This window comes from Silurus meridionalis, chromosome 26, assembly GCF_014805685.1.
Source record: "Silurus meridionalis isolate SWU-2019-XX chromosome 26, ASM1480568v1, whole genome shotgun sequence".
Taxonomy (NCBI): Eukaryota; Metazoa; Chordata; class Actinopteri; order Siluriformes; family Siluridae; genus Silurus; species Silurus meridionalis.
In genome coordinates, this window is record NC_060909.1 from 13,673,533 (window position 1) to 13,695,468 (window position 21,936).

The following is a 21,936-nucleotide window of genomic DNA, read 5'->3' on the forward strand; positions in this document are numbered from 1 at the left end:
TTCCTGCCCAGTTTATACCATATCTGTCATGTCTCTGTGCCGTCCCTGCAATGGTTCCCTTATGTTTCTGCCCTGATTCTGCTGTGTCTCTGCGCTGTCTCTGCCGTGTCTGTGCCTTGTTTAATGATTTCCTCAGTTTCATGGCATTTCCTGTTGGGATGCAGGTCTCCACTGTAAACCTTAGAGCTGAGTATGCACACTTACAGAGCTGGTGTGTGTGTGTGTGTGTGTGTGTGTCACACTGATGCATCGCTGCTTAAATTGTCTTTCGCTCATTCTCCAAAAGACTTGTGGCTTTAATCGGTGAAAAAAGTTTCTTCAACAAAGTGAAAATTTAAAAGAAATTATCAAATAATTTAAACAAGCGTCTTTCATGTTGTCATTATGGGGTATTGTTTGTAGAATTTTGAGGAAAAGAATGAATTTAATCCATTTTGAAATAAGGCTCTATAACAAAATGTGAAAAAGGTGCTGTAAATACATTCCGGATATGTAAACCCAACCTAAAATCTGATCAGAGGAGTAAATCAGCATTAATGCAATTTGAGGAAAAACTATTGAAGCAAATTAGCAAATTCTTTCAGTGTGTTACAAAATCTCTCTTTGTTATATAACTTTACAGTGTGTTACAAAGTGTGTTTCTGTGTGTTGTAAAGTGTCTCTGTTACAGAAATGTGTGTTATAAAGTGTGTTACAAAATGTCTCTGCGTGATCATGAATAAACAGATGGAGAGGAGATTGAAGAATACATTTAGATGAAAGCTGTAGGTGATTACACAAAAGTCAGAGCTAAAGATAAACATGTAGAACTAATGCAGATAATGATTTAAATCTTTACTGTAAATACATGAAAGCCTCTCTATCAACTTAGTTTGAATTATTTTTCAGAAATGTATGCTCTGTGAGATTATTTTAAATAGGTTAAGTAATAGATTGACTAAAATATAGTCTAAAATATAGGTTCTATCTCTAAATGGTTTGGAGGATAGGGGGACATGAGGTGAGGTAATACCTAGAAATAAACACGTTTCTGGTTATCAGTGACACTCCATCTTTCAGTTACATAGTGGAGTATACAGCTGATGATTCTAGTGACAGTGGTTCATGAATTAGACTTCTATTAATACTTGTTAGCCACATCATCATTAGCCTCAAAACCTCAATCAATAATCTTAAAATAACAAATACAAACTTCCCACACTAACTGCCTGCGCTTGTGTTACAGTAGCAGCAGCCGGATGTGACTTTTTACTGAACTGCTCCTTTAACCTCATTTGAGGATCAGCGATGAGTAAAATGGAGATAATAAGAAGTTGATTACAGTGTAATTATTCTGATTTGTGAGACTCACCGCTTCCACGATCTTTAGGATGCCGAGCTGTGAAGTAAGGTAGTGTGTGTTCCAGCTCAGGCTCCTGAACACACTCCGGGAGAGAACAGGCTCTGTAGTAGGCTGATAAGGACTACTCGCCCCTGACACCATTGCCGTGTTAGAGGCCTCGCCATCTAAACCTTCTGCCTCTCCACTGCTCCTCATCCTCACCCGGCTGTGGAGCTTTCAACAATAAACACCGCTCAGACAAGCTGACTCCGGAGCTGAGTGACAGAGGAAAAGAGTTCATCTTTGTTTTATTGTTTACACAGTATCTGTGTGTTACAAAATGTCTCCGTGTGCAACATAATGTCTGTGTTACCAAATAAGCGTTAAACTTTAGTGTTTGTGTTACAAAATGTGGTAAAGTAGTTTTATCACAAAATGCCTCTGTGTTACCAAGTGAGCTCTCTCTCACAAAGTCTCTCTGTTTTGAAATGTTTTCAAGTGTTTCTCTCTGCTACAAAACGAATAACAAACTATCCCGTGTTACAAAATGTGTTATAGTGGTGCTCTGTGTTACAAGCTATTACAAAATGTCTGTTACATTTGTTACAGAGTTTGTTAAGAGTTTCTGTATGTCATACGGTCTGTGTCACAAAATGGGCTACAAACTGTGTTACAAAAAGTGAATGAAAATGTGTCTGTGTTATACAATGTGTTTGTGTTTCTCTGTGTTATTAAATGTGTGAATATGAATACACAGATGAAGAGAAGGTTGAAGGTTGAAGATCTGTTGGGAATACATTAAAATGTAAGATGTAATTGGTGATATATAAGTTAAGATTAAAGGTGGATGAGAGTGATGGAGAAATGAAGCTGAAGATCCAGCAGAGTATTAAACAGTAGGTGGTGATGGAGATAAGGAATAGTGTAAATGAGACCCACACAGATTAGAGATTAAAGATCAAACCTACGGACGTAGATGAGCGAGATATCTACTTTACCTGAAGGTATGAAGCTGCAGATGTATGTAGATCTTCTCAGTTTCTCGAAAGCTCCTGGGTTGTGAATTTGTCCAGAACTGTGCAGACTGAAGCCGAGTTTCAGTTCCTCAGTCTGCGGCATCACTCACACCAACAGTGCGCTGATGGAGCAGCTTCTCATTCTGATGGAGATGGTGGACATGGTGTTTAAGGTGATGATGATGGAGATGATGGTGTTGATGGAGTTGGTGTTTTGGGTTTCAGTCCTGCAAAGGCGCCCAAGTCTCGGAAAAACTCTTCATCAAACCAGAAACATACAAAAATCCATTAATAAAAACACGCCAAGTGTAAATCCGAGATCCAGAGAATGCAAGGAGACCGCAAGGCCGGAGTGTGTGTGTGTGTGTGTGTGTGTAAAACCTGCCTCCTCTGGTGCGGGTTGCCAGGTTACTCGTGATTTAAATAAACTGTTCGAGTATTTAATCGATATATAAGCTGCTTTGTTTAACCTTTTATAAATATATTAATTAATTATTTACTATTGCTAAGTAAAAGAATAGGAACATTAATTTGATAATTCATTTTATTTATTCTCTTTGCCCCATTTTATTAAAAAAAAGTTTGTCTGTTTAAATATAGTTTTTCTCTCTAACAATAATTAATATAATTATTATAAAAGTATAATTGTAATATATATTATGTATAATTATGATAACCTAATAAACAATGTTATTTCCGTTATAGTATGTTACAATTATATCATATTGTTTCCAGTCTATGTTAATGTTTTACATTTATTATTTCTTTAATTTAATTGATGTCCTACCTGTGGATGAGGTTCTCTTCAGATGGAAACTACTGAGGATGGTTACTGTCCACCACTGGCAATTAATATCAACAGTCTACTGCAATAGATTTCTGTGTCCATCCGAACAGAAGACCTCAACAATAAAATAAACTATAATGAATGGACATTTGGTGTCATCCAGACAAATTTAGGTTCCTTCTGAGTCTGGTTCCTCGCAAGGTTTCTTCCTCATGCCATCTAAAGGAGCTTATATTTTCTTTCCACTGTGGCCACTGGCTCGCTCATTAGGGATAAACTTATAGGGGCTGATTTATACATTTACAAATTATATTTGTAATCTATTTGTCTCTAAAAAAGCTGATTGGCCCAATGCATATTGTTAAAAGTGCAATACAAATGAAATTGAATTACATTTGAATGTCTGTAAAACAGAAGGATTACAAAGTACACACTTTATAACTGACTAAAGGCTCTGCTTTTTTGTGCAGATGTTTTACAGATGTTTATTACAAAGATTCTATGAAAGTGTGACTTAATTAATTGAAACCCTTTTCTGTTTATAATATATATATATATATATATATATATATATATATATATATATATATATATGTGTGTATATATATATATATAGATAGATAGATAGATAGATAGATAGATAGATAGATAGATAGATAGATAGATAGATAGATAATTAAATTCAATTTAAATGTATTTCAAATTGTGTGTACACCAATGTGTTTTTTATTTAGAAATTTTATTTAGAAATAAAAAAACATCTGAAAAGTCAGAAACCAGAAGTTTATTCATTTCACAGGGACTAAATGCAGGACAAACTCAAAGTAACTTGACTAGTTTGTGGACCCGGGAGACGTCGGAGCCCCTGCGCTACCTGATTGGGCAGAAAGATTTACTGGAGCCAATTGTTTTGATCGTTGTTTCTGCTTATAATGAGTTAGTTTGTTTATAAGAAAGAGTTCCCTAATGTGATTGGTCGCTCGTCGGAGGCATCATAATCGCAGCTCCGAGACGCTCTTTGTTGTAAGAAAATGGCGGATGGACTGTTACTAATGTAAACACCGAGTCGTGTTGCCAGATTGGACTCTTTCATATTTATTTCAATTTATTGTAACAAATAATTAATCGACAAGCAGATTGAAAATTAGTATAGTACAATATTAATTTTTACTAGATACAGTATTATTTTACTAACCATAATGCAAAAATATTATGACGTAATTGAAAACGTAATTAAACTTTTTAATCCTGTACAATTATACACAAGAAAACTTTCCAATAAATGTTTGTGTAGGTGTTGAATTTGTTTAAGTAAAGTGAACATGAGTTTATTAACATGTACCACAAAGATTAGGTTTTATTCCTTCACTATCTATCCAAGTTGACATATCTCAGCAGTCCTGTTAAACAGCTGTAGAGCCGGTGTGCTCAGTGTCGCCCCCTGTAGGACTGTAAGAATAAAAAAACCTCACATTTCAGCTAAACAGTTATTTTTTAATACTATCAAGTAGTAATCTTTTCATGTCTACAAAATATGGGAAACTATTCTTTATTATTAATTACGCATTTAAAACTCATCATGTACCATTTACACAGGTTTTGTACCTGTAAAGCTTATTTTCTGTATTTTATTTTAACATTGTTTTCTATCCACAGAAAAGAATTACTTCTGACTGGTATTCTGTTCTCAAAAATGCCGTGTTTCCACAAGGCTCAAATTATTGCGATTTTTTTATTTATTTAAATAAGAAAATATTTATTCCTGATGCTTCACGCAAATAAGTGATGCACACAATCTGATATGGTGGTGTAATGCGAGTTACAGTACTCATTCTGAACTTTATTATTTTTCTACGTCATGTATCCGCCATGACTGTTCGCATGTAAGATGTAGCACTGGAAACTCCTTCCTTCAGAATAGTTTTAAGAAATCTGAAATACATCTCAGTGGCATGCTCACAAACAGAGGAGCACAATAAAGAGCAGAGACACGGTAAATGGAGTCTGGATTTGTTTTATTGAAGCATTTGCTTTTTTTGGCAGAAAAGCGAGCAGATCTGCAAAACCGTTATACTTCAGGTGAAAAAAAGGCATACAGTGACACCGATTTAATATAGAGAGAGAACAAAGTGTGAAAACCCGTTCATAAAGGAATTGGACTCTTTCTGTTTGAGGCTGATGAGGGGAAGTGCTTCAGTTACATGTTATACAGCGGATTATACTCCAAGTATAAAAAAAAACCTACTCCATCTGCCATGTCTAATGCACGCACCACTTGTATTCAATGGGATCAATTTACATACAAAACTCATGGTTTTAAAAATAAAAATAAAAATAAAAGAATTCCACCACACATCCTGATAACTTTGATAAAAACACATTCATAGACTTCACTTTCTCTGACGTACAGTATTCATCTTTTTCATAAACATGAAGGTTTAGATAAATGTGAGTAAATTCAGCTGTAAAGCAGAACAGCGTCCATCATCAGCTTCAACACCAATACCTCTCTGACATCTAATCACTCCCAATCACATCCCAACAACTGTGATGTCTCTCCAATAAAATCACATACTGTGATATAAGGTTAGTTAGTAATATACGTGAGTTGATTTGCTGACACATGGCTTGAGTTTAAATGGAGTTTATTATTAATGCGCTTTTACTGGAAGTGCTTTAACAAATAAAAAGTGAACTGGACCAGACTGTGCTTACAAATGTGCAGGAAAGAAATCTTACAAATCTTGATTTTTTTTATACAGCAAATAATACTAATAACAATAATATCCATGCAAAATGAATTCAAAATGTAAAAAAAAATAATAAAAAAAAATAAAGTAGACTCTGCACACTTTGTGGTCTTTTCCCTTAAAGAGACTAAAAGCAATGGGAGAGGATTTATTTGTTTATTTAAATAGGAAAGGATTTGGAAATGAAAGACGTGAGAAAGACAGGGTGAAGATAAATATAGCATGTGTGAGTGCTGGAATGATAATTTCACCAGGTGGAAAAAATTATTAAACTCAAACTCCACCTGGGTCGAGTTTAGGACGCGACTATGACACACACAAATACAGAGATCGCATGTCTTTGGTTCCAATTTTCCTTTTTTCGCTCAAGATTACTTATTTACGTTTCCGCTTAGAATTTAATTACGGGTTGCATGTCCTCGATTTAATTTTCTTTTTTCCTTTTCACAAATAAAGCAAAAAAAACCAAAAACTTTTTAATGTACATTAATAAGATATGAAACACGATCAGCAGAGATTGTAACAAAAATAGAAAAGAAAATAAGCATAATCAATATTTATCCTACATGGCGCTCGTGTGTAATAATGAGGAATGTTTCACGAACACAATCCATTTTTATATATATTGTTTTTCTATTACAGAAAGCAGAATCGAGATGATGCGATGATCTGAGAGTCGAAAGAACAAATGTTGAAAAATGTATTAAGTCGAGTCAGACAAATAAAATAATGAAGCGGTGTTTCAATACTGCTCATCTCACTCCCTTATCCACTTCCCCTAATAATAATTAATCAGCAGCAGCAGTTATAACGGTTGGTTTACATTGGACGTAAGCAGGTTTTTTAGGTGAAAATCAAGCCAATGACACGGCAGACTTTAAGAGCATGACCCAGAATGCATTGCAGCACTAATTACCAGTTCTAACAAAATGGCACATCAAAAATATCTAATCACGTCCAATCTGTTCTACTTCTATACAGTATAAAGTAAATGAACTGAAATATTTTTGCAGTACTGTGAACTCTAAAAGCCTAAGAAAACATCAGCAGCTTCCATGGTTACCGTTGACACAGAAGATTAACATCAGGACTTTAACTATGGGTCTATTAAACAATCTAACATATTCAGGTGGTAGTATTTCTGTTAATCCTTACACTACCTTAAGTGGTACCATAGGTTAATAGTATAGATTAGTGTGTTTCCATAGAAGCACTGAGTATTGCTGGATCGTGCATCTGAAATCATACAGCTAAAAACAAATGCTAAATTTATTACTGATTTTAATTCTACAGATAAGTGCCAGAATCTGACGAGGCTAAAAAGTGCTCAATACCAAAACCTACTTATAAAATGAGTGCAAAGTGCAATCAAGGAACAAGTTTATGATTATTATTCTTTTTGTTCCACATTTTGTAGATGGAAGACAAACTTGAATTTACCAAAGTTTAACAACTATGACACCCATATTATTAGAGCATATTATTAGAGTCTGTTTACAACGATGAATCAGATATCTGGTTATGTTTTTCGGGCAGTAGACAGTGAGATTCTGAAGGATTTAATTGTGATGTATTTGCATCACATTACTTTTAAACACTTCAATAAGGATGTCGAGCTTGAGACAACTACAAACAGAAATAATAGTAATAAATGACTAAGTAAACCAGGTGAAATGTCTCAGCTCAGTCAGGTATAGTGTGGAGAGTACATGCTCGTCTAGGAAGTGAACAAGTCAGGAATAGCAGTACTGAAACTTAAAGTGGTGTAAAATAATCATCAACAAACAGCTGTGGCATGAAAGACAAATGGAGGACAAGAAAAGTCGGAATGAAAATATCTAATAGCTGAAATAAGTAAAAAAAAAAAAATAATAATAATAATAAATTAGCAAGAAAAAGGGAAGTTGAGACCAACAGTGCTACAGTGCATATCCCCTACAACAGGCACTTTGGGAGTTGAGGAACAAAATAAACAAAAACAAAATAAGCTCCATGTCATGCCAATACTTTAGTCAAAATCTGAAGGTCTTCTTCATAAATTTGAACATCATACAAAAAAAAAAAAAAAAAAAAAAAAACACGAGACCATAGCAAATACTATTTTGTGCATATTTACAAAATCGATTTTACGCAAATAAAAAAGGCATTGGATTAGTGTCATGACGTCAGCGGTGTTATGTGAGAGACAGCTCTGAAAAAGCTCCTGTTTTCCTTAAGAATATAAATACACCAGTTTCGCATCGTCGCCATGTTCATGTTAATACACACTGACGGAAATCCACTCTTTTATTTAACACACCCCACATTTTTCTTCTTCTTTAGTTTCTTTTCTGTTTCAATCATCAGGTAAAGCAGAACGAGAAACAGCAGCATGTTTGCAGGAACATGAGTGTAAAGAGTTACACACACACACACACACACACACACACACACACACACACACACACACACACACACACACACACTCTGAATGGATGTTCATTGTTTAACTTTACCATAAATTATCAACAATATATGAAATCAATATTCAAATAAACCTAATCACCTGCAATTTTACAAGCGCTCTCTCTCTCTCGCTCTCTCTCACGCACACACACACACAAACACACACACACACTAAGTGTGGGAATTTGGTCATTATATTAATGTTTTTTGTTTAGGTTTTCCTGTGTGTACGTGTGTGTATGTTTGTGTGTGTGTGTGTGTGTGTGTGTGTGTGTGTGTGTGTGTGTGTGTGTGTACATGTATGTGCCTCTGTGGTGTGTTTACGCCTCGTTCTCCGGCGCTGTGCTGTGATTGGCCGTGGCGGAGTCAGTTTTGTGCGTCATGCGGTCCAGTTCAGCTTGCACGTCACTCAGAGCCGGCTTCTGCCCTTAGACAGAGATAGAAAAGGAAAGAGAGAGGAAGAGAGAGAGAGAAGTAATCTGTAGTATCTGCGAGCTCACACTCATACCAGAAAAAGAAAGTTACCAGAAGTCCACATTCTCTGGATTCACAACAGATCTGTAGCAGAATCTTCTAAATGTAGTTTCTGTACATCTCTGCATATATTACCCAAATGTGCTATTTTATTCAATTAATGCACAATCTACAACCAATCGCTACATATTAAAAAATAATGCCATGAAATACATTTATAACATTATACATTAGGAGTGTAACGGTAAACATATTCACACCAAACCGTTTCGATACAGGGCTTTCAGTTCGGTGCACGTGTACCGAATGCAATCCATTTTACGTGCGAAACGTTAACACTAAAATTTGAGTTCCTTCAGGAACGTATTACGTGGCGGACCGCAAGTTTGTTAAGTCTCCACCTCGCACTTCAATTAATTTATTTGTATAGCGCTTTCAACAATGGACATTGTCTCAAAGCTGTTGTGTAGTGGCACAGATTTTTTTAAACCTACACAACAATTCCAGGGGTATAAAAAAGAAACTGGAGTTAGCGCAGTGTCATTGTGGCTACTCACTCCGTACTGGAAACACAATTTGTAGTGCGTTGTTTGTGCTTGCGTGAAATTGCTGCCACTTCCTGCCATCACCAACGCTAGTGATATGGATTCTTTTGCGTTTTATGTCCAGCTTCAAGAGTTTATCTTAAAAGGAGAACATCTTGACAATTCCACATATCGAGGGAGTGAATTAATGAAGGATGAAAGGAATAAAAACATTTGTTAAGGTATGCTGAAATAAGTAGAACAGTTAATTAGAATATATCTTTAGAAAATAAATATTAAATGTTAAACACACATTTATATACACACCTGTATTACCCAAGGTAATAACAAATGTAAACTACTTAATTACATTTTTTTTTATCAATTTAATTTATGCCAATTTAATCAATTACTCAATTTTATCAATATAATAAAAAAATGTATTGCATTAATAAGATTTATTTTATTTTTAGAAAATATTATAAAGGATTATTTTATATATTTAACCAAGCAGGCATTTTATTTAAAATTGTTTAAAATTGTTTTTAAAAAATACATTTTGCATTTCTTTCCTCTAACCGTACCAAATTGAACTAAACCATGACTTAAAAACTACAGTACGCATCAAAAGATGAATTTTGTGTACCGTTACACCCCATTTATACAAAAAATGATGTAACATACGTGGTCACGCTTTGCACTGTGTGTGTGTACCTGTTTTCTTTGCTGATCCCTGTACTGCTGTCCCTGGACTTCCAGGAGCTCCGGTCTTTTTACTCAAAAGACTGTTAAAGAAGTTTGCCAAAACACCTTCATTTGCAGCAGCACCTGATCACACACATACATGTGTACATAAATGTTTCTGCAAACAAGCACTTTGTAATGTAATCATGTAATCATTTAATCGCATTACAAATATTCCCAGAAGACAAGATCCTGTATTTTTAAAGAAACATCTAATCTAATACAGCTGTTTCTTTTCACTTTATAGCACAGAACACACTTGTGTCTGGTGTTAAACACACTTGTGTTTGTGATGTGTGCACATGCACGTCACCTCACACCCCATCAATGTGTTTAAGCCAATGTAAAACACACAGCGTGCTTATGGGTTAGAAGCCAGTAGATGGCTCACCTTTCATGTTAGGGTCTGGTTTCTTTACAGTCGTCATGGGAGACACGCTCGCGACGTTGGTGGGACCAGTGCGTACATTGGGCCGAGGAGATCCAGATGCTGCCCGTGAAGGAGATTCCTAGCGTGTGCGCACACACACAGAGTTGGGATATTTGCAACTTCATTTGAAATGCTGCTTGTATGTTACAATTAATTTAACACTCAATGATGCAAATCACATTAGACTATAAGCACTTAAACAGGTTAATTCATTTTAAGAAGTTTAGGATAATGTTTATGTTTGGTGTATAAACACTGTAATGCAAATATCAGTGAATTTATTTTTTATAGACTCCAGAGACTCTGCACAGTTCTGTGGAATAAAATTAATCATTCCCAAGATATGGTATGAGGACAATAAGGTAACATGAAATCACAATTCTTAGGCATTTTTCTCCCAAAATAACAGACTCAGAAACAGGCCTAACAGTTTTGTTTTTTTAATGAATATAATGGATAGAAAGTGCAAACAGGAAGTAATGTGACTTACTGTTGCTCGTGATGGAGTGGCCGGCTGCTTGGCTAACAAAGACTGCAGGATTAAAAACACCACATCATAATTAAATACATACTATAACAGCTCCTGTCAAAGTTCACACTGTGTTTCATCGTCTTTGAGTCACATGCATGTTCCGTTTGTTTATATGCATTAAGTTTAATTATTAAGTAAAATGCAAAAACGCACAAGAATTGGACAGTGAATGTCTGGAAAAAAAGTTACAGTAAACAGGTGAGTACAAATTTGACATTTCTGGCTATAACAGATGAACTTAAGTAAGACAAACACAGAAGAGATGATGTTTGTGGAAGCTATTATTCATGCTAAAGGAGGATTTTCAATTAAAGTAAATTTTAACGTGTACATTTATAATATTTGCTTGGTCAAGTAAATCTTCACAGATAAACTACCTATTTTGTTGCATGTTAAAAAAAGGATCATGAAAGTGTCTCAGACAGTAAATGATATATAAATATGTACATTTCAGATTGGCTTTAATTATATTCCAATGCTGATATACTAACAAGATTTCAAACAAATTGGATTACAGCATGAAGGACGTTCCAATTTCATTATTGCATGTACAAACCTGCTGCTTCATGAGGAAGACCTGCTCATCTTCAGCATTGATCTCTTTGTCATGCACTAACTGCAAAAAAAAACAAACAAACAAAAAAAGGAAGAAAAAAGGTCAGAAATGTAATAAACAGTTAATGTGTGTGTGTGTGTGTGTGTGTGTGTGTGTGTGTGTGTGTGTGTGTGTGTGTGTGTGTGCGTGCGTGTTGGGGGGGGTCTCACCTTGCGTACTGGTGGTTTAATAATAAAATCCTCAAACGGATCTTCAGGTCGGACGGTTGTGAAATTTTCATGTAAGATTGAGATTTTTTTCTCGTTGTCCCACCCGGATGGACTGCAAACAAATATTTTGTGAATTTTCCTCGTGGATGTATAAACTTGATGTATTAATTAATCTCTCTCTCTCTCTCTCTCTCTCTCTCTCTCTTCTCTCACCCCAAAAGAGATCAATTAACACTGTCCAATATTATATATATTCATTTAAAAAATTGTCCTTGTGTTTGTGTGTCAATCTGATTTGGTGACATGACCTCAGTTTTTTTTGATGCAACAAAAAAAAATTTCGTCACTGGACCAATCATGCCCAATATAGAAATTATTAGATGAGGCTTTGTGGAAACCAAATGCTTTAAGCTAGAGACCCCATGTTCAAATCTGACTACTGTAATTTCCGGACAATAAAGCGCACCCTTATATAAGCCGCTTATATAATTTGACAAAGATTTTTATTTTTAACATAAATAAGCCGCACCTGTCTATAAGTCTACACTGAAACTAATGAACTTTACACAGGTTTTAATGAAAGACACTAAATGCAATATGTTGCTCTTCTATCAGGAGCATAGCGGTATTTTGGGAATAGGCTGCCACTGCATTCTTCCGCTATTACTGCGTGTGTGGAGACTGAGGATTATGTCCTTATTATTTTCTGATGCTCATTTCTAAGTTTCTTTGATTAACCCATAACGCTGTTGCAAAGAAAAATAAAAAAGCACGAGTTTTGGAAACCTGTCTGTGCTTATATGATTTCTGTTATAACTGGAGTTAGTGAGCTCTCCCTTCACCCAGACTCAACACGCTACAACGGCTTGTATCTAAACAGTGACCAACCAAGAAAGTCATTGTTCACTGTCTTCCTCCTTCCTTTCACAACTACAGTGGTACCTTGACCTACGAGTGCATTAATGTATGAGTTTTCCGAGGTACGAGCGGTCACTCAGACAATTTTTTTGCTTTGTTACGCGAGCAAAAAATTGAGGTACGAGCTCGAGACGCCGCTGCTAGATGGCAAAGCGAAGCCAGAAAGTGAAGATCGTGACGAAAATTAAAGCAAGCAAAGAAGAAAAAGTAAAAATTTTTAAGTTTAGGGATACTTAGTGTACAGGAGTGATGTAGTGCCTCTACCCCCCTCCACACACACACCCCACCGGCGTTTCGTTAGCTCAAGTCGTCTCATCTCCAAGAAAATTACACTGAATAAAACCTTATTATATCTTTACATACTCTTTCTATTATGTTTTTATACAAGATTTGTTATTTAGAAATGTATTTTCCATTTTAATAACATGAAACATAAAACGGGTGTAATTTTGAGGGTTGGAACGGATTAATGCCATTTTAAGTATTTTCAATATGGAAAACTGATTTAACATGCGAGCAAATTGAGATACGAGCTAGTCCATGGAACGAATTCAACTTGTAGCTATAGATACCACTGTATTTCTCTGGGGAGTTTATCTTTTGTCATCGTCATGCGCCACCGGTGGAAGGTTTTTCTCCCGATGCCATGCAGCTCAGAACACAGGTGAAGTGCGTTTTTTCGTTTCTGTTTGGAAATTTCATTGGTCTAATGTTATGTCGCTCAGTTTTTTGGCTTGAAGTTTGTGAAACCAGGAAAAACCCAGGAAAAATCCTTAGCCGCTACGTTGTTTAAGCCACGGGGTTAAAAACGTGGGGAAAAAGTAACGGCTTATAGTCCGAAAAATACAGTAGTTTATATACAGTATCTAACAAAGGTGAGTACACCCCTTACATCTCAGCAACCATTTTAGTATCTACTCAAGGGACAATACTATAGAAATGTAACTTGAGTATATTTTAGTCAATGTGCAGCTTGTGTAGAGGTACAGATTTACTGTCTTCTGAATATGACTCAACATACAGCCATTTTTGTCAAAATTGCTGGCAACAAAATTGAGTACACCCTAAGAGATAACAGATGTATCACAAGGCAAAGCCACGTGTCATATTCATCATGCAAGTTGCTGTCTGCTTGACAGGACCATACAAATTTGTTTATCATATATTAGAGCAGTTCAAATTTGGTGCTTTGTGTACAATTCACTCATACTGACTACTGGATGGTTCAACATCGCATCTCATGGCAAATAACTCTCTGAGGATTTGAGAATTATAATTGTTGTTCTCTACAAAGATGGTTGAGGCTTTAAGAAGATCAGTAACATCCTGAAACTGAGTTACAATACAGTGGCCAGGGTCATACAGAGGTTCTCCAAGACGGCTTCCACTCAGAACAGGCCTTGCAAGTGTCCATCAAAGAAGGTGATTCCTCAAGCTGTGCATCAGGTGCAGAAGCTGCTTCAAACAACAAATTCATGAGTGGTGCCAGCTTTGCTTTAGAGGTTGCAGATGCGAAAGGTCTGCTCATCAGTGCTCAGACCATACACTGCTCATGGCAACAAGTCTGTTTGCATTGCCGTCCTTGGAGAAGGAAGCCTCTTCTGAAACTCTGGTGAATAATGCAGTGCTAAGTAACAATGGTGCTCACAAAAGGTATTGACACTGTACAGTTTTGACATTTCACTTACGTTGAACTCACTCTTGTTTCCAGCTTTTTTTTTTTTTTTTATACAGTAATGGCCGTGTGTTTCTTTTTAGAGAATAGTAAATCTGTACTGCTATACAAGCCGCACACTGACTACTCTGTCCCTTGAGAAAATCTACTAAAATGATTGATGAAATGTGAAGGGTGTACTCACTTTTGAGAGATACTGTAACTCAGTAGTAGTTAGACAGTAGTGCTAAAAAAATAAGACAATGAGGATGTACATAAAGGCTATTCTGTGTGAGCAGAATACTTTGGATACAATTACACCCCTCTTCCCCCCCTTACTAGCAGCTCACTAGCTAATCAGCTGGTTATATTCGGTTAGAAGCATAATGCAAATGCAAAAAAATAAATAAATAAATAAATAAAACAGTTAATCCTAATTATTAAAGTAGTGAGCATATGTGCGTGTGGTGTCTCACATGAACACTGCATCTTTTTCCACCACTAAGGCCGGTGTGTTGAAATGGAAGTCATACAGTTTGTGCACCATGTACTTGTACAGGAGGTCCAAGTTCTTCTCCTCCTTTACAGAAGTGTAGATCAAAGCAGCTCCATCTATGAGACATGGTTAAGGAAGACACAAACAAGGAAATCTGTTCCTTATTATTAAAGACAGGCATATTCTACATGTTTGCTCTAATTTAACACTTTACTCAGATTTAAAAACAGCCATGAAGAAAAATATATAAAAGGAAAAAATAACGTTTACCGTAATTTCCGGACTATTAAGTGCAGCCAAATATAAGCCGCACCCACTGAATTTTACAAAGATTTTTATTTTGAACATAAATAAGCCGCACCTCTCTATAAGTCGCAGGTGTCTACACTGAAACTAATGAACTTTACACAGGCTTTAACAAAAGACAGTGACTGTAACACAGCTTGTATCTAAACAGTAGCCTACCAAGAAATAACCGGGAAAAACCCAGGAAAAATCCATAAATTACCTGCTTCATTGTTTAAGCGTGGGTTCAAAGCATGGGAAGAAAGTAGCGGCTTATAGTCCGGAAAATACGGTAATTCATTGTGGCATCATGTTGAGTATTTTCTCAGAGAGTAAATTGGATGTTTGTTCAAATTTTTATCTTAAAAATCTACAAATAAATAATAATAATAATAATAATAATAATAATAATAATAATCATCCCCGCTTTACCGCGGTTCGAATCTCATGCCCCCGGTTTATCACGGAACTACATTTGCCACATAACTACTTTGTTTTGCTGATTTTCCCAATCTCTCGCAGATAGACCAAAAAACTTATAGGGAATTGTTTTTATGGAGTTTTATGTTAAAATAATGAAATGTTTTAATATAAATATAATTATTAATTATAAAATGAAGTCAAATGTTAATACAGTACAGTACTGTATACATAAAATAGCATTTTTGGGTGGCATCCGTTTATTGCTGGTGGTTTTGGAACATAACCACCACGATAAACGGGGATTACTTTATAAGCGTTGTTTCTGTTTATAAACCGAGCTTGAAAGTGGAGGATACACTGCAGGCAAAATCTCCTGAGGTGCGACTGAATAAAGTCAAAATGCTCCTCTTTGTAGTCATGATCTTTCTCCAGCACAGTGACAGCATCACACTACACACAAACACACACATGCACACACAGAAAGAGAGAGAGATCATTAGATGCTTTTAAGTCAGCTGTTCTCTCATGAGATTCTCTCATAAAAAGACTAACAATAAAAAATACTGCTTTTATTCCTCATCTCTCCAACTGATCACAACTGATCCAAAATATAGGACAACTAAAGAAATGCTAAACAAAAACAATTCCATAATTACTAATTCACTTTATTTGATAATGAATACTATATAATAACTGATGAAAAATGTCATACTGTGTCTAAATTAGTAACAGTAACTATACTGAACTGACTCTGAAGGAAAGCTACGTTCCACCAACAAAACCCCTGAAAGGTGTAATCTGTGATTTTTTTAAGGCTGTTTCTCCAGTTCAGAAACTTGCTCCACCTTCGTTTAAAACAGACCTATTTAGAAACCACACACACAGCACCAATCTTAACACTTGTTCTTTTCATAATTTTTTTCTTGATGACCAACAACTGACAGTGACTGCAAAGGCACATTTTCAGTCAGTGAGAGTCAGAGGCATGAGGCAATCATCAGACTGATGAAGCATGTGAGAATGCTGGTGGATCTGCAGCTTCATTGCTAAAGGGTAAGCAAACTGAACAATGGTGTGCAAAGCCTGAGAACAGCTTAGAGACTTAAGACTGAAAATAATCAGCCAGTTATCAGAGAACACAGTTCACACTCAGAAAGAATGGCTTACAGTTGGTGCCTTTGGCTAGTATGATTGATATGATTAGTATTAAAATCATACAATAATGTCCGTACCTTGGTGCAGACGATTAGCACAGGGATCCCCAAGTTGTGTGTAAGGACGTTTTCTCCCAGTGGCAACACCACAGACTCATCATCTCCTCCTGCAGGAGCACTTCTTCTCTGAGGGGAGGATGAAGTTGCCTCCTCAGGCTCTACATACTCCTGAAAATTCTTCACCACTAAACACATCATACACACAGACAAAATAATTCAGGAGTTAATCGTCAGAGCATGTATTTGCATACTGGTGTAAATATTTTAGTGATATCTGACCATAGTCCACATTGCAGTCAGGACGTAATTATACAGTGTTAAAGCTTATTATTAAAATGACAAAGTTTTAATTAGTGACTTTGCACAAAAGATTCCTGCAATTTTAAAGATTTCAAAGATTTCCTGAGTCTTCAGACTCGAGTCTTTATGAGTGAATTCATTTACTCAATGTCATGTTTATCAGAGGGACTTAATAAACGAATGAGTGTCTATAAAAGAACTTCAGTGTATCTGCTACTCTTCCAACAGAACTTAATAATCACACAAACGTATTTCTTTTAAATAGGTTACAATGAAATAGGTTACCGCTAATAATCACTTATGTACTGAGTTTAGCTCCGCAGTAAAACAGACCTTGTTAAAGGGAAATTTTTGGGGTTATTTAAAGCTTCAGTATCAATTTATCCAGATATCTTCCTCTACATTGCAGATCTTTAAGGTTGGCATCAATAGAAGCTGTTGATGATGAGACAACAGATCAGAATTTCAGATCAAAATTTCCTGACCACACCTGTATGTGTTACCTATACTTAAACAATTGAGCTTGAACCGACACATTTTTCAAGAAATATAATTCAAGGAAAAATAATAGAACATGTTTTTGCATGTGCTCTAGAGCAGCAATCCCCAACCTTTTTATGCCACGAATTGGTTTAATGTCAGACAATATTTTCATGGACCGGCCTTTTAGGTGTGGCGTATAAATACAACACAATAAAATGATAGGGCCGGCATAAAAACTAATGTATAATGTGTTAGCGGTCGGAGCAGCACCTTTAAGAAGGTAGAGGATGTAGTGACATCAACAACCTCCATGAGGCAAAAGTAAATGCATCACAATCCACCATTCAAAGACCTCAGCAAGATGCAAACCACTCATCAGCAGTAAATAAAAAATCTACAGGCCAGTTTGATATTTTATATATATAAAAAAAATACATAAATTAGCCAAAAGAATTCTGGAATGAAGTTTGAAGCAGTTATGATTTAGAATGATATAATGTTCCTTTAGACTTTTGACTGTCACTTTACAGAAAAAAGCATCAAATATAATTAGGACAAACCTCATCATGCTGAATAACAACCATTACTGCTCTAATTACCAGCACCATTATCTTACCAAGATTACATATGAATATAATCATGACTCTACAGCCTGCTTTAAGACAGTAAAAATATCTGTATTCTCTTCTCTCATTGAAGAAGAACACAACTCCTCAAGAGAAAACAAGATTTTCAGTTCAATTAGGCAAAAACCTAAACTAATCCAAACATACTACTAAAAGGTTTATTTATGAAGATAAAGAGCAGTACAGGAGACCTGCTGTACCAACACCAACATATGTTTTATATTCACACAATCACAGCCTTAATATTAATTCAAAACTTTATTATTATGTAACTGTAATGCTAAACATGCTATATAAACATGAGGCTTATAATCTTAGTACATTTTACTGTGTAAACAATCAATTTCTATTGATTCATCTGCTGCAAATCCATCTGGGTAAAGCTGTTCACCTGAAGTAATTCAACTCAATCCCTCATCTTACTTTAACAAACTTCACTAAAGTGTGATGGAACAGGATAGAAGATGTTAAAGCTGACTCAACTAAGGGGAAGTGAATAGGGGAAGTAGATGAGGGGGTGTTAAACACACTTCTGGCCCTAATTCCCATTACTGAATCACTCTTACATACTTCAGAACTTACTAATATACTACTAACATTAGTGACAGTAACTCCAATTACTCTCGGTCCAATTACTCTCGGTCCTAACTGTGCATGCTTGTGTGTAGTCATGTTTATTGGTCAGTGAACGTGTGTGTAAATAAGAGAAAGTAATGAAAACAGTGTGACTTTGACTGACTGGTTTACACACACTTTTACATCAAAACAAATTAAATAAGCCCAAAACCTCAATGACACTCATTTTTAAGGAGAAACCTTTGGAATTTTGAGCTTTTCTGTTTCCACACCAAGTGAAGAACATTTAGAAACATGTAAACACAGACACACATGTTAACTGACTCAGACAATCTGTGGTTTCAAACTAAAGACTGAAAATACACCAGAGAATAGCAGAGCTTCAAAAGCTGACATACACACACTATAATAATTAAAGTAGGATTTTTGACAGGTTTTTATATACATCCTTCAATCACACTCTGTTTTAATTAAAACATTTGTTTACAGACAAGATTTTATTCTGCCTCAACATTATAATAATAAAATATATCCTTAAAATCAAACTAACATTTCAAACCATATTTACCTCTTTTAAATATACTACTACTATTTATTATAATAATAATAATAATAAAACAACAATAATAACTCACTCCTCTGCTCCATGTCCCTCATGTCCTCAGGGGGAATCTTCAGTTTGTCCATGTGTTCTCTCAGGACACTCGTCCACTTCTGCAAAGACTCCATGGTGGACCAGGGTCTAGACATGTCCACAACAAAGACAGCTACACTGTCCTTCAGAGACTCGGAGGACACTGCAAACTTGAGCAGGCCTTTGTGAAAAACGTCTCCATCCAGAATCCACACATTACAACGTGTCAGGTCTGAAAACCAGTAAGAACACAATACAATTCCAAATGTCTCAAATACCTCAAAATATCATAGCACAAATAAAAAATAAGTGATTCCCCAACCCATTCCTGCCTCCTGGCATTCTCCACAGAATTCCCAAATCCCACTTCAGAGCCTTGGAGAATTTCATATTTGCCCTTGATACCGAATCTTCTCTCTCTATTCTGCTCTATCTCTGTCCAGGCCTTGCTACCACGATCATCTGCACGTCCACCTGTCCTCTCCAAACCCCATTACTATCTTCAGTCCCAGCCTCATGCTCATTCTGTTTTCATCCCCAGTCTATTCCAAACCAATTCCAATACACACACAGCTCACACACCCACAAAGCTAACACAAACACACTTCATTAATATCAGTAATAAGCTGAACAGTGACTATTTGTTTACATATATACATATTACATGTTGTACATATGCTACATATTTATCTGCACTATTGCTAGTTTTTGCACTTCTGGCAGATGCAAAACTGCATTTCGTTGCTGTGTACCTGTGTACCAGGCAATGACAATAAAGTTCTATCTATCCATCTTTACCATCTCGGTCTTCATCATGGACGTTCAGGTAAAGGTACTCCAATCCTCTGCCCTTTTTGTTGTGCTCCGCCCCTTGGAGTTTCGTCATCAACGTTGTTTTCCCCGACCCGTCATCACCTAAAGGTAATAGAGCCATGATGATCAGTCAAGATTACAAAAACAAGACTCTTACCACAATCACCAACAAACTATAGCCTTTAATCAGATCAACATTACTCCATGATAATAATTCTACAAACTGCAGGAAAAGAAAAGGAGAACGCAGACATACCGAAGAGCAGGATGTTTCTCCCAGATGGTAGTTTGCTACTGGAACGTGTCGACACCTCACTGAGGATTGAGGACCTGTAACAGAAACAGGAAGTAGAATTAACAACAAGAGCAGATCTACAGATTTACATACACACACATATACAAACACATATATATACACACACACACAAATACACACACTTAATACAACATTTATTATATTGAACTTAACAATATTAACATCTTTTATTACCAGTCAAATAAATCAATATACTGCATAATTTTGAATAATTAAAGCAGATTAAATAATACAGTATAATAAAAGCATTTCGCTTTTATTTTATATAATAAGTGTGGATTATTATTTAACTATTAATTATTCAGACAATTAAAAACATTTAATTTGATCTCAGTTTATCCTAAAATCAGCCACGCTTTTGACAGTACTGAGGGGAAGGGAAGGGTGGAACACACACACACACACGTGTGTGTGTGTGTGTGTGTGTGTGTGTGTGTATGTATGTATGTATATATGGTGTATAAACAATAAACAGACAGGTAAATATGTATAGATTGATGGATAAATGCTTTTATAAACGGTTTTTATATATGACTTGTGTATACAGCTAAATAAACTGTTGAGAGTGTGTGTGTGTGTGTGTGTGTGTGTGTGTGTGTGTGTGTGTGTGTGTTTAAATCGGCCGGCAGTGACAAAGCAACTTCATCATCCCTGCAGCTACAATCTCCTTCTCAAGCGCGTGATTTGGGTTTCTTTCATGAGCAGGTAAAAATGTTACTCTACCACAGATTTTGTCCTTCGTCCTCCTCGGCGCTGTTATCCATGGTGTGGCTTTCTGTCCCGGCTGCACCCAGCAACTTCTTCTCCAACACCGGAGCCATCTTGTATCACAACCTAAACCACAAAGGGAGGCGGCATTTTCCCTGCACCCGTATTCTGACTAACCACGCCCTCCTCTTTCGGGATTGGATACGTAAAATCCCACTGCGTGCGCTACGATTGGTTGATGATTACGTCACTCACACGCGGGACGCACATTTGGATTGCGCGCGAGCAGGAACTTTCAAGCCGATCCCATCGAACAGGGCGGAATTTGCCGAAATATGGGTGGAGAAAGAAAAAGCTATATTGGGAGAGGTAGTGTCTCGGGACTGTCTGAAGGACCCAAATATTGAAAATAAAAAAGAGTCATTTTTAAAATAGCGAATAAATACAAAACTACTCGTATGTACCCAGTTCATACTTGTACATATCTTTAAAATAATCCATAACATGACAACAACACTGATTTAGATTCGCGCGATATATTGTTAATTATGATATGGCAATTGAATGGACGGCTCAGTCCGCGTTGGCTTGAATGATGTCATTTAGTTAAATGGCGCCGCCTGGCGCTGAGAATAGGAACAGACGCAGGCGACAGATTGATATCGGAAATGGGTTTATTTTAGTCCAGTGTTTTTTAAGTCC

The 21,936-nt window shown here is 36.2% G+C and overlaps 2 protein-coding genes across 4 annotated transcripts in view; both read right to left on the reverse strand.

Annotated features, from left to right (window-relative positions):
* Window positions 1-2,722, reverse strand: part of cmtm4 (CKLF-like MARVEL transmembrane domain containing 4) — a 30,581-nt gene extending 27,859 nt beyond the window's left edge. For both annotated transcript variants that reach the window (XM_046840100.1, XM_046840099.1), the window contains exons 1-2: window positions 2,320-2,722; window positions 1,352-1,596 (exon numbers count right to left, since the gene is read on the reverse strand). In XM_046840100.1, the coding sequence (XP_046696056.1) occupies window positions 1,352-1,537 (186 nt within the window). In that variant the 5' untranslated portion in view covers window positions 1,538-1,596; window positions 2,320-2,722. The remainder of the gene's footprint in view (window positions 1-1,351; window positions 1,597-2,319) is intronic.
* A 2,400-nt stretch (window positions 2,723-5,122) lies between these two features.
* On the reverse strand, window positions 5,123-21,402 carry dync1li2 (dynein, cytoplasmic 1, light intermediate chain 2). Of its 2 annotated transcripts, none has more exons than XM_046840552.1 (13): window positions 21,250-21,402; window positions 20,467-20,540; window positions 20,196-20,312; window positions 19,399-19,629; window positions 16,797-16,963; window positions 15,921-16,014; window positions 14,837-14,972; window positions 11,789-11,900; window positions 11,580-11,639; window positions 10,982-11,023; window positions 10,453-10,570; window positions 10,032-10,145; window positions 5,123-8,746 (listed from the first exon to the last, which is right to left on the reverse strand). In XM_046840552.1, the coding sequence occupies exons 1-13, from the start codon at window positions 21,345-21,347 to the stop codon at window positions 8,640-8,642; spliced, it is 1,470 nt and encodes a 489-aa protein (XP_046696508.1). In that variant the 5' UTR covers window positions 21,348-21,402; the 3' UTR covers window positions 5,123-8,639. The 2 variants fall into 2 exon arrangements, with proteins under 2 accessions (XP_046696508.1, XP_046696509.1); XM_046840553.1 differs by having other exon boundaries at window positions 8,552-8,741.
* Window positions 21,403-21,936: the final 534 nt, after the last annotated feature.

Coding starts and splice junctions, on each gene's coding strand:
- dync1li2 (XM_046840552.1), bottom strand. CDS start 21,347: ATGGCTCCGGTGTTGGAGAAGAAGTTGCTGGGTGCAGCCGGGACAGAA. Junction 19,630..20,195: donor CCATGATGAAGACCGAGATG/GTAAAGATGGAT, acceptor ACTGGTTTTCAG/ACCTGACACGTTGTAATGTG. Junction 11,901..14,836: donor GAAAAAGATGCAGTGTTCAT/GTGAGACACCAC, acceptor ATTTGTTTGCAG/TCCATCCGGGTGGGACAACG.